General features: G+C 28.7%; 1 protein-coding gene across 1 annotated transcript; it reads left to right on the top strand.

Moving 5' to 3' along the window:
• Positions 1-2,459: 2,459 nt before the first annotated feature.
• On the top strand, positions 2,460-9,185 carry LOC107441210 (uncharacterized). Its single transcript, XM_016054383.4, has 2 exons — positions 2,460-2,671; positions 8,604-9,185. The coding sequence occupies exons 1-2, from the start codon at positions 2,660-2,662 to the stop codon at positions 9,111-9,113; spliced, it is 522 nt and encodes a 173-aa protein (XP_015909869.1). The 5' UTR covers positions 2,460-2,659; the 3' UTR covers positions 9,114-9,185.
• The last annotated feature ends 4,653 nt before the right edge of the window (positions 9,186-13,838 follow it).

The following is a 13,838-nucleotide window of genomic DNA, read 5'->3' as shown; positions in this document are numbered from 1 at the left end:
TAGATACAAAGACAAAGTTAACAGACAAAGCTAACAGCTATGTACCAAAATTAGCAAATATAAGGTTTTTATATATAAAAAATTTATGTTGTTCAAATTTAAGTTGAATTTTGTACCATGGTGCTGAAAACATGGAATAAATCACTTACAGTTAAGCGTGTAATCTAATAACAGAAGGAAAAAAAATGACTTCTGTTTTCTGCGGAGAACATTCAGTTCAGCTATTTAATATTTATTCGGAGCAAATTTAGAGATATCTAAAAAAAGGAGTCTCAGCAATTTGTTTTGTTAGCTAGCTTTATAAAAAGAAAACTATGATGAAGAATAATCAGTAGATGCTGTAACAATCTGCAGCGCCCTATATCGTTTTAAATGGTTTGTGCTATCAGAGTTGTATAGTTCGACTAAAGTAAGAATTCCCCTAGAGCCATTCGTCTGGACTCGTAGAGGTAACTATGGTACCGAGATATAACTATTTCATTTAGGTGACTTTTTTTAGCTATTAGGGTTGCTGGGAGAAAGGAAACTTTTTCTGTGGTCTATTTTGTTAACGCTAGAGTGAAAAGAAGCTTACATCAAGGCGTCCAAACTTTTGATTACTGCATGTTTATTTAGATAAAGTAGATTTTTGTGATTTCTTTTTATAATTAAAAATATCATCTGCACAAATTATTAAGCATATTTGAGGTCACTCCCCCCCCCGAAACTTTAAGATTGAGTCCTAGAGCATAAAGTGACTGTACAGCATAGTAAATTAATGCGCAAATATGTATATTTTGATCTAAAATTACATTTTTGTAATACTAATACTTTGAAAATAAAGAAGGATCCAACGCTAGAAAACGTCAAATTAGTAATAAATGCCCTACATCTTTTTACATAGTAAAATATTGCATTTTCTCAACAATACTTTGGAATGGGTAAAAAACGGCTGTAATTTTCCTAAAAGAGGGAAAAACTAACAGTAAAACTACTTAATTTCTTGCTTTTTTAGAATATATAATGCTTATCACGAATTATTAATAGTTACAACATAATCATTCAAATCTAAAAAGTAAGTAAATAAGTTTCAGTTTTGAAAAAGAAGTATTATAGTCACTGTCAATTATTTAATTCACCACTACATTTAGTTCAAAATAAATATTACATCGTTACACTTCGGACTAATATTAATTAAAGTAAAAACAAGATAAGTCTGTCAAATTAGCAATGAACACATTTAATTAATTTTTTTTCCATCCTGATTATGTATGACTGCTTTTATGAATCGCCTGTCCCGAAGGGGTTAAACTACTGCCAGGGCTGAAAAAGAGACGAATGTGAAAAAAAAGCTAGCATTAAAAACCATTTCATATCTAGGATGTTTTCGAGAGACCAAACTCTGTTAATAATTATAATATATATAAACTGATACTCATGTGAGCTGATCAATTGCACTTCGTTAATGGCCAACTTAGATAGGTAAAGAGGAATGAATATTTTTTTTTTAAATCTCAAACTATTTTATACCACATTATTCTTAAATATATCATGTTATTCAAGTTGTTCATGTTATTTATAGATTTTTTTAACTTACCAATCATAATAAAGTCAATTAAAATAATGAAATATTTTAAACATGATTTTAAAATTTTATTTAACAAATAATGTCCCTAAATTCCAAAGAATTGACAGCAATATTTCCAGTGCGTGCTTGTCATGTGCCATGTGTATATGCATTGCTGCAAAATAACAACGGTAAATCTTGCATTAAGAAAAGGAGAAAAATCATAGATTACACTGCAACTATGCATTTATAACATATATGTAATTTATACACAATGTATTCAAAATAATTATTAATATGGTAAATATATACAGTAATAAGGATTCAACATAGCGTGATTCTTCTGTAAGCCATTACTATTAATAACTCAATAAGTTGGAAAAAAACAACACGATTTTTAAGATTTGATTTCTTTGTCTTTAAATATGACAAAGTGACCATCTTTCAGAAACAAAAATATGAAGACAAGAATTAGTTTTTAAAAGCGTAAAAATTATGTAATATTTTCTAATTTGGAAAAAAAATTTACCTTAATTTTTTATCTGCTGACTTCAAATTCTTTTAAGTAATATTGCGGGAGGACGTTGAAATCGCTTTAATTATCTTACTGTTAAATCGTGCTTTGTTAACTGATTTTACGATTTTTTTTTAAACTCTGAAAACGTTTATTCTATCAATCATTAAAAAAAATATGTTTCCTAAAAATTAGCAATAACTGAGCAGACGATAATATCTTTAGTACCCGTTTTAAATGACGAAGCAATAATAATTACAAGTAAAATAAAACCGTTTGTAATTAATGGAATATTTTATCAAACTACTTCTAAAGCATTCCACTAATTGGAACACTACAAAAGACGTATGCTTTCATGACGACTTCCAGAAGGTTAAAACGTATTGTTTGCAAACAACTCGATTTCTTTTCATTGTCAAGTGCAAAAGATTTAACTTTCCTAATGTCCAATAAACATAAGAGCATTGACACCAGACGATCTTTTGTCTGTCCAAGGTTTGGTTTTAGCTGTTTTTACTGATCAAACATATATAAGTAGAACTTAAAGTTCCCTAAATTCATAAATATTTGAGAAGCAGAAGAATTGATATTGAGCAAGCATGAATTCCTTGGTGAGTAAACATTTTTTAGACTTTCATAAAACTTCTATTCAAAAATTTAATTTAGAATCAGACGATTTTTAAAACATTAATTAATTGCTTTAATCAGTAAACGAGATTGACATTTCTACAATGTTTTAAGTTACCCGGAAAAAAAAAATATATAAGAACTATTTTAAACTGTACTGTTTTTTTACAAGATATTAACAATTATAATATATGTACAGTTCTGTATTTTACTCAGGTGAAAATTACATAGTGGTAGATAATTTATTAGCAAAGAATACTGAAAGCTTTCTAATTAAGTTTATAATTTACTTAATTCTCTCAGATTTTACTTGTAAATACATGTTGAAACTGTTATTAAGTATTGGTAATCAGAATCAATCTATGAAAAGAAGTACTAATCAAATATGCTGATTTGCTAACCAAAAGTTCTAGTTCTTTGCTATATTTTAAGTGGTAGTGGAATAAAAATTAAAAGCAAAAGTAGTTAAATTTTGACAACACTAAACATACCATCACATACAATTATTCAATTGTTTGTTGTATCAAATCTTTTAAAGATATCATAAATTTTTTAAATGACGTAGGCATCAATACCATTTTAATTAAATGTAAAATAAAAAAAAATTGCTACAATTTTAAATATTTAGGAAAAATCTCCAGCAGAAAGACAAAAAAAGCCGGCAGGTCTGATTAAAAAAATTAGATATGTTAGAAATAAAGTGAAAGTTTCTACTTTACTACACATTTTTGCTACTCTTCCTTCGCTGATTATCATTATTATTACTTTTTTAGAAATTTTGATCATTTTACTTATAAAATTTTTTTTTCAATAATACTTCTAGATATTATTTTTAATATTTATGATTTATTATTAAAAGAAATTTGGATCATTATAATAAAAAATAATTTTTGCTAATATTTACGGTAAAATAATTAAAAAAGTCATTTTGTGTAAAATGATTCAGTCTTCTTTGGATTTCATGAATAACGTAAAATAATCATTTTATGTTATTCATGAAAACCAAAGAAGAGTGAATTGTAATTTCTTAATACATTAAGACAAGAATGCTTTAGTGAGAAATGACAAATTTATCAAAATTCAAAAGTAGTAGATAAGCTCAATCAATTTTAAAAACTATCATACACTAACATATTCATATAAGAAAACAGCTTATGGTGATTCACTTATTAGGTATTATTTAATTTAATTTTAATTAAAAAATTTTATTTACTTATTAAAAAATACACGGAGGAATGGTAAATTCGAAAAATATTTTCTGATTTGATGTAATGAAATGGATTCCACAGATAATGTTTCAGTGAGAAGAAGATGAAAACATTCATCTTTGCTATTTTATATTTCTAACTAAAGTTTTAAGAAAAGATTTTATATTGCGGTGAATAAGGAGTTAATATATTGTTATGAATGAATGTTAGGGTACGCAAAGAACGAACTTTAAAATGGTGCTTCGGTAATAATAAGGTCAGAAATTGTCTATATTTGCTTGTCTGAAAATTTATTGCATATTTTCTGTGAAATTAATACTTTTTAACAACTTATTTTTACTAAGCCAATAATCATTGTTTTCAAATAATTTAATTTCATTAAAACACGTTTCGAAAACGTAACTATTAAAAAAGTAAGCACGTCGTATCAGATAACTATGGCAATTCTAATTTTGTGACGAGACCCTCACATGCTATATATGTTGGCCTGACGTAGCCAATTATTAAACATTAAAGAAATGAAATTTTCTTTTAAAAATTAAATAAGCCTATAAGTTGGCAAACTTCATTAAATTTATCTTAATATTTAAAAAAAAATGAAGCAGAATCGTCTATTGTTTTATTTAAAAAATGGCTAATGCTAAAAGAATGAAGAAAATTTTTTTTTTTTCAATAGTCTCACCCAAACGATCTAAATTTTAAGCGATTTTTGAGATTGAGAGTTTAAAACTCCCCCAACTCTTCACCCGCTGTTCAAATTTCAGAACCACAAACAGTTCAGGAGTTATTCAGGAGAGGGACGCATGTGCGTAGAAACTTCCTTTTATTAGCCTAGAACCTATGAAATGGTTTTGCTGCATCTTTTTTAATGTTGAAACTATGAAAACGATACATAAAAAAATCGTCAGCAAATAAAGCGCGAAATATGAAACTGAAAAAAGAATATTTTACACATTCGCTATTCCAAAATAAAGATAAAATATATTTAAAAAAAATGTTGATACCCATCTTAAAAATGTAATTACCAATAAAGATATAAGTAAATTTGTAAAAGTTTTTATTATAATCACTATCCCTTTAAAACATAAATTAAATGTTTGAAATATTGTATCTACGTAAGTGCAATTTTAATATCAGTAAATATTTTTGATGAATTCTATATTACTTGCGTACATTAATGTTGCAGCACTTAAAATGAAGATAAAACCACCAATATATTGCATTTGCTTATAATTTTAAGAGTAAATAACCTATGTGCCCACATTAAATATAAAAGAATATATTGGTAAAACAAGTTTTGTTATTCTTTCCTGGCCATGTTTATCACATTAATAGTAAATGTTTAAACATGAAAATAACTGCTGTCAAGTGCTCTCTTGAGATACTCGGATTTTTAAGTTTAGTTAAAAAGAATTGGGCATAATTAGAGAGTTGGATAAAACTGGAACCAAGCACTTTTCACAGCTCTCACGCATCGAAATCACATTAAACTAATCGTAAACAGTCGCCGTGTTATTTAGAAAGGATAGAAAGTCAATATATGCTTTTTGCTGTCAGTGCCAATATTTAGAAAAAAATTTTCCCCATCGAAATTACTCAATGGTTTCTGAATACATAAAGATTTATTTATACAAATTATACATCAAGCTCTTTCAGCTTTTATTATAAACTATTAAAATGGGTTTTGCACCAAGTTGGAAATATGGTTCCTAGTTCCAAATAGCGTTGTCGTATGAAATCTGTTCGTACAAAAAAAAAAGAAAAAAAAAAGTTTGGAGCTTAAGAGTCAAGTTAAGTCTGAAGTAAAGAATGCTGTCAAAATCTCAGTAAAGTAAGAATTCAATGGGTCAACTATAAAAGATTGGCGCACGAAGCTTGCAGCAATTACTGAAAGTACGATCGAAGTTTTATTTTTATAACCGTTGTTGAACAGCCAACCTGATTTTGCGTAAACGACCACTAATGTTCAAATTCGTAGCTTTGTAATTTTGAACCCAATCTAGAAGACAAGGGAACTCCTGAATCAAGTATTGGAAGAAATTTGCCTTCGTGGAGGACATTTTGATGGAATTAACATGCATTTGCTTTACATGAAGAAAACCACGAAAACCTCCCATGGTTAAACTGACGGCAAGAGGACTCTAACCCATGGTTCGTCTACCACTGAGGATATTTTACGTCAGCACTTTGGCCGGTGCGGAATTCGTATCAAACCCGTTTCACCTCATAGGAAGGCTCCTTAACCACCATGGCTCTGTGTGTTGTATAATGGAATAAGGGAAAATAATACTTATTGTATTACATTTAAACTATGGGGTTTCGCTCCCTGCTGCTCGCAGAACCCCAAGGATTGCTTTGTAGTCATTTTTGATTCTACTGTTAGAAAATTAATTTACTGATTAATATCAATGAAATATAAAATGGTTTTGACTATGATATCCGATAACGATTCAAAAGTGTACAAACGAAACTTGAACCTTAAAATAGAATGTTATGTGCTTTTTTTTGTGCTAGTGAAATTTAAACCTTTTGGTGTTATTTTCCAATCACTAAACAAACATTTTGACATTTATGAGAATTAACAACTTTTGGTTATTTTATTTTATAACCGTCTTTGAACGACCGACCCAATTTTTGGGTAAACGACTACTCATGTTCAACGCCGTAGTGTAGTAATTTTGAACCCAATCCAGAAGACAAGGGAACTTCTGAGTCAAGTTTTGGGAGAAATTTGTCTTCGCAGCGGACTTCTTGGAGGAAACCCGAATTTATTTTACATGGAGAGGAAAACCTCCCATCGTTAGCGGCAACGGCCTAACTCATGATCCGTCTACCACTGGGGATATTTTATGTTAACACTGTGGTCGGTGCAAGCCGGATGCGGAATTCGTATCGACTGTCCCCTGAGCCATTACTGCTCTCACAGTTTTGTTTGCGATTTCTGTTCTGCAATATGATCAACTAACAAACATATTAAACCAGTACTTTCTGCCCGTTGATCGAAGACGATTCCCCAAACACCGAAGATTGCAAAGCATAAGATTGCTGCTCCTGCTTTTAAGTTACAGCCATTTGAACTGGGTTCTAGCGTAAAATATTAAGAATTTAAATCAATAATTAAAATCTTTAAAACTAATTCCTCTTTAGAAAATTCAAATTTTTAATCAGTAAGTTACTGAAATAAATTTTAAATTAAAATAAATGAAATGCAATAAGTAACAGCTTGCAGAAACTATACATTAATGTTTCTTTTCAGAAACTAATAAAATTAAAGAATAAAGACTCCTTTAAAAACAATATTATGGACTTAAAGCTCTCAATGACACTTTAGTATGTTGATATGAACTACTGGCTTTCAATCTTTCAATTCCTCCCAACTTCATAGCTCAGTTTGTTTCAGCTTTTTGTTGTTCACGAGAGAAGATAAATTTAAGCCAGAAATTTAAAACAAATATGTTTACGCTTTCATGCTTATGGCTGCTGACACGCTTGATATTTCAATTTTTGTGACCAACAAGAAAAAAGAACTTTCTTTGTCGCCTTGTAAGAGAAATATATGAGTATTCAGATTCAAACTTAGTTATGATCCTTGATTTTTTTTAAATACCTGCATGTTTGTGATAATAGGTCATTTTATTAATTTAATGCCAAAAATAAACATTCAAGTAGAAAAGAAGCATTTCCCCCTCTTAATTATTTCCACGTACAAACGGTTTTTACTGACCCCGTATTAGCATACCTCGAAAAAATAATTTACACACCAAGATAAAGTGTTTTCACATTAAATATTGGGACTTAACAGTTAAGTTATCATTTAATAAAAAGTTAAGTCTTTTTATTCAGTTGGTGATTAGGAAAAAAAAAAAAAGCCAAAACTCAAGGAACCGGTTTTTTTCCAACTTTCCCCTCATAATTTTTTCACAGTAACTATAGTTTGAAGTTTACTTTCAATTCAAGATACTAATTTAACATTTTATCGTATATTTATAAAAGTAAACAATCCAAAAAGTAATAATAATAGATTATTTCTCAATAAGCGCTTCAATCGCGACGGAAGCCTTTATCCCTTAACCCAGTGTTCCTTAACCTTTTTGATATAATGGACCCCTTTAAAAAAATTTTTAAGAAGTCACGGACCACCCCCCCCCCCCTGTGAAAAAAAATAATTTCAAAAAACGTCAATTATTAGAAAACATTTAATTTTATTATTTTAATAGTATACAAAATTTTTAAAATTAAAATTTTTAATGTGAAGGTTGCTGCTGCTTTTCCTTACTTAACAAATTGAATTGGGGGATGGTTTTCAACAAAGCAAACGGGCATATCATGTTCAACATTCAATCGATTTCGATGTTATGTTTTTATTGTCACAATTGAGGAAAATTCCGCTTCGCAAATATACACTGTAGCAAACGGAATTATAGCTGCCATAACTCGCTTTACAAGCAATGGGCAGGCTTCCAAACGTTTTAAAAATTAGGAGCAGTCAGTGGACCCCCAAAATATAACTCATGGACCCCTTAGGGGTTCATGAACCACAGGTTAAGAAACCCTGCCTTAACCTAACTGTTAAGAGTGTTTCCTAGTGCAAAGGTTGATCCTGGTACATGTTCTAAATTCTGCTGCACATGTTCCTATAGAATGAAAGGAAAATTTAAAGTTTCATCATTAATAAGGTTAAACTTAATAATGTTTAACTCTTTTTCAGACGCTGATACTTTGGTTGTCAACCTTTTGCACCACCATTTTGTCTTATCCGTACGAAGACACATACAGACAAGGTGACATTGTCGGTTATCCTGTTGGTAACCAAGTCAACATAAACAGAAATGTACCAAGTAATAGAAATACGGGAGGCTATTATGGAGGTGGAAATCCAAACAGCAGATATAATGGAGGTCATTATGGAAGAGACATAAATGGTATGAACAGAGGAGATTATTATCCAAGAAACATGAATCAAAGATTGGCAAGACCTGGTATATACGGGCAAAGGAACATAGGGCTAATGGGACACAATCAGATGCAAGGACAAAGACGAAGGCAAAACGGTTACTTAAAACCCCGTCTTGGATTAGGTGGATACAGAAATAATAACGATGGATATGATTACTATGGTCAAGGACAATACAGGAAGTTGAATAATCGTAATCGTCGTCCAAACTTGTTTTACAATGATTATAACAATGATGATTATACTGATTATGATAGAGCTTAGCATTTTTGTAAGAAATATTTCATATTCTATGTAAATTATTCATTTGTATGCAGAGCCTAAATAAAATAATCATTGGCAATTTCCTTTTTTTTATTTTTAAAAAAAAATATAGTGGAAGTACGATTCAAATCAATTAAGATTTTTTGTTAAAATTGTAGCAGCAAATAAAAACTTTAAGTTCACTTTACTCCCCCGCCCCCTCTGAGAAAAAATAGAAATCATACGACGGTACTCAGTACGCAATTAAAATCACCAAATTTTTTAATAGTTGTGAGCTATTATGCGATTCAAATACGTCATTAAATATAATAAGCAATTTAAAAGTTAAGATGCGCTTTCATTTTCCACAAATCAAATGTAAGACAAGAAAACTATAAAAAATCACAGTTTTTAAAGAAAATCTTCTGATTTTATACATTTGACAAAATGTAGTCACGCAAAAATTATAAAATCAATTCTGTTCAAAAATATAGAGGAATAACAAAAATTAGGCTAAATAATTTTTCTTCGATTATAATAAAAATCATCTTTTAGTTAACAACATGCTCATTTTTATTTAAAAAAAAAAGAATTATTTATACTAATTTTTTTAATTGTATGATTGTTAACTAAAAATTGGTTTTAGAATAAAACTGATATTAAGAGCCAAACTCCATGAGCACATGACGAACTCTCCCCCCCCCCTCATAAAACAAAGAATAAACATTTTGAAGGATTATAATTTTTTTTCTTTATAAAGCAGAATCTAAGATTCAAGAACTGCATTATTCGAAAATAAAAGTTTCTCATTGACCTTAAAAAATTTTCAAGAATTTTTTTTAGTAAACACCTTCTTCCCACGTATTAAAACTGACAAGTAGGTTTAAGAGAAGAAATTTTATTGTTTCTTGTTTTTACATAAACTTGGAACTCAAATACATATACAGAAACATCACAAACGTTATTTATGAACTAACAATAAATATCACATCATTCTAATGCTTACAAACCAGAACAAGGCAAATTTACACTTTTATAGAATAAATATATAAGTTGAAGATGAAGATATAAAGGCCATGTACACGCCATGTTTGATTCCGCAATTTCAAAAAAACACAAAATTGCAAACAGACTAGAAAATTAAATAAACTATCAGAAATAAATTAGAAAAGTATACATATAAGAAGAAATAAATAAGTATAAACACAAACTTCAAAATTGTCTTTTAAAAACGTTGTTTATTGCTATATTTATAACAGAAGCAGTTATCATAATTGCAAAGTAGCAACATTATTGTAAAAAGAAGAGGGAAAAATGCCTTCATGTAAATAGCAACATTAGTCTATAGATTTAAAGACAATTAACTTTTGATTCAGGCTAGTTCTTAAGTAGTTAAACATTCAAATAATTAGAATAAAGCTAGACATTGTTTTAAAAGTTGTAGCCTAGTCCCAATAGGAATATCTGAACTTAGTCCATCTCAAGATGTAGGCTTTAGTTACCCTCTTGAGATTACTAAGGAGTAGAAACTTAAACAATGCTATCTAGAAAGGTGAGGTATTGTTCTCAGAGTACATTGTTGAATTAAAAACCAAAATAATTTTTATTTTACTAATAGTTTAAAAGTTATTTGGGCTTAATGAATAATGCACAATTTTTACCTGATACATATTTATGAGTCTGACATTTCAATCTAGACAATTAAATTGCTAATTGCTTTAAACGAAATCAAATAAGAGCTGATATAAGTTGATAGAACTAATAATTTCGAAGATGAAAGGGTTACGTGTAAAGTCCAATAAGCCAAAAAACCTTTACAACTTATGAACTATTAGATTAACTCTTTTTAGGTCTTGATTCATCAAAACAAAATATATAAGAAACGATACCTCAGTTGTCTCTCTAGATAGTAATTTTTAGGTTTTTCTTCCTAAAAAAACTAAAGATGATGCCTAAAACACACTGGGGGAACAGGCAAACTTTAAATATTTATTTCAGACCTAAACATTTTGAAACAATTTCCAACTTTCCTCTCTATGCAATTTATATAACTCAATGCAATTTTTAAGTACAGCAGAACCTTGAATAGCTTCATATCTTTGTTGATCAAGCTCAATTCCAATTTTTTTCTTCTTTACATTTACATCCAATTTTATTCTTTTTCGAATTCAATTATATGAAGGAATACACAAGGCCTACAGAATAAAAATCACACTTTGCATGGCATGATTGCAAAGAAATGATTTTTTATGCCAGTAACAAACGACATTTTGTTTCCTTTTGCTAAACAAATCTAAGAATTGTCAATTCTTTTGTTTCCTCTAACTCCATAGTTAGAACCGAGAAAGACAAATATAATCATAGTGCGGATGGAATTGAGAGAAAGCCTAAAAAAGTGTCAAATGGATTATAAATAAACAAAATCGACTCGGGGGAGAAAAAAACTAAATCAGTTAACGATTCAATCTTAGAAGCTGAATTTGTTTAATTCAGTGTCGGTTTATCCAAAAAAGGAACGAAGAAGTTCTAAGAAAAAGTTAAATAGTAGGGCATAAAAGTTAATAGAGATTATAATAGAAAAAGTTACATGATTATAGAGGGCATATATGTATGGCAGAAAGAGATTAAGAAATAATGTCTCAATACAATCCGAATGATAATCTGGTTAATGTAGGTCTACTGTACCACTATAATTTTGTTTCATGATATTTTGTTACACAATGCTATGCATGCCAATAATTCTATTTGGCAATTTTTTTTTTACTGCTGTGACATGATTCTTTTGCAATAGACACTTCTGGCACTTATCAGATATTTCACAGTTTTATTTTTCTTCATTTTTGGCAAATGACTTTTTTCATTGAACTTTGATAAAATGTTGCTATAAATACCATTTGCAAACAACTAAGAGATGCTTCAACATTATAAAACGCATATAAGTGATATTTCAGTTCAATTTACATAAAATATGCAACACTATACTTAAGAATGTCAAAGTTTAAAAATAAGGTTTTTAGTGATTAATAGTTTGATCGATAAATTTAGACATTTATGCCCTTTGTTGGAATATTAAACATTACACTAAACAAAAAACTTTCTGCAATTTTATTTTTTTTAAAAATACAAAAATCGAAACTGTTTAAAAATGAATAAATAAATTTAAAAAAAAAAAAGAAGATTGAAATAAAAGAAATTGCAGATATACTATGACAAAAAAGTTATGTAAAATTCTTTATAAATTTGAGCTGAATGATGAAATAAAATTTGCACTACTGATTAAACAAATTTTAATATTTGTTATTATTTTTTATTAAGATCCATCTGTAGCTAAATTAGCAGGGATGCACAGCCTCTGGTTAAGATGTAAAAGAGGCCAATGAACAATTAATAAAATTTTCACAATTTTACTATGACATACAATTCTTTGAAAGCAAAATTTGTACTCTAACAATGATTAAGTGTATAAAAAAAGTAATAATTAAGTGGCTTTATATTGGTTTACACTAAACAATGATAACCCCAAAACTCCACAATTTTAATACTTTTTGCAAATTGTAACAGGATAACATCTGAACTCTAAATTAGAATAGTAAAATTAAACAGAATATCAAAATCACATCAATACCCTCAAAGACATCTTGCAACGTAATTAAATTTTCATCTAAGGAAAAAAAAAATGAAAATAAAATTAAAGTAAATACTAAATAACTCTAATAAATGAAAATTGTTAGATAAATTAAAAAAGAAATGAAACATCAAAGAAAGAACTTGAGATCTAAGTTTCATTTTTGCAAATAAGATTACTAAATTAATTTTTTATTTATTTATTTACAAATTTCTCAAAAAGCATTCAACTTCCGCATTTCAAAAATTATTTAATATTGATGTATTAAATTGCACGCAAAAATCAAGCAAAAATCAAACACGAGTCTTCTTTAGAAAGAAGGATTACACAACAGTAAAGGATGTCATTTAATTTGCTGTTAAGTTATTAATTTGCTTTAAATTTAAAATAAGACAATTTCTTACAATCAATTACAAAGAATTCATTAATGAAAACACCTGATTACAACATTGTACTCAAAAAAAATTTCAAAATTTGAAATTTAATTCTGTTATCTCTTTATTTATTCCTATACTCCCCCACACCCTGAAAAAAAAGGACTTGTCTTTCTTACAACAAGAATTTCCAAAGTAGAAGGGCCCTTGCATTCTATAAAATTTCAAAATGGCACTCAAAATCGTACTTGTTTCTGAATCCACTGAACTGATTTTTAATTGTCTTCTGTGAGTGTGATTGAATATAATTTAAAATTATTCCTGTATACCACCAAAAAACATGTTGCATGTCGATTGGTAGCCATCTGCCATCTCTGTCATAGACAGATATAAACGATGAGGAAATAAATTAGGGTTCATTCATATCCAGAAATTTTTTTTCTTCCTTCAATTAGAGAGTCCAATACCAAATAACAGATCAAAAAGCATTACAAGAACATCAAAAATAGCTCTTCAGAGTATTTAAATTAAAGATTACGATCTTACCATACTGATAAAGGAATATTTGACTGGGATATTAGCCAATGCATTACAATTAGATTGATATATATATATATATATATCATGGTTGTATGAATAAAGTCAAAGAATTTAAATAATCTTGATGTGATGAAATAGTATACATACAGCAAAATATAGAAATTTGAAACTTAATTATTGTATTCCATGCTTTTTTAAAATTTTTTT

The sequence above is a fragment of the Parasteatoda tepidariorum genome, chromosome 1 (assembly GCF_982258835.1).
Source record: "Parasteatoda tepidariorum strain Cologne lab strain chromosome 1, Ptep-v5.0, whole genome shotgun sequence".
NCBI classification, from domain to species: Eukaryota; Metazoa; Arthropoda; class Arachnida; order Araneae; family Theridiidae; genus Parasteatoda; species Parasteatoda tepidariorum.
Note: the sequence above shows the minus strand (reverse complement) of the source record. Positions and strands in the feature narration are given on the sequence as shown.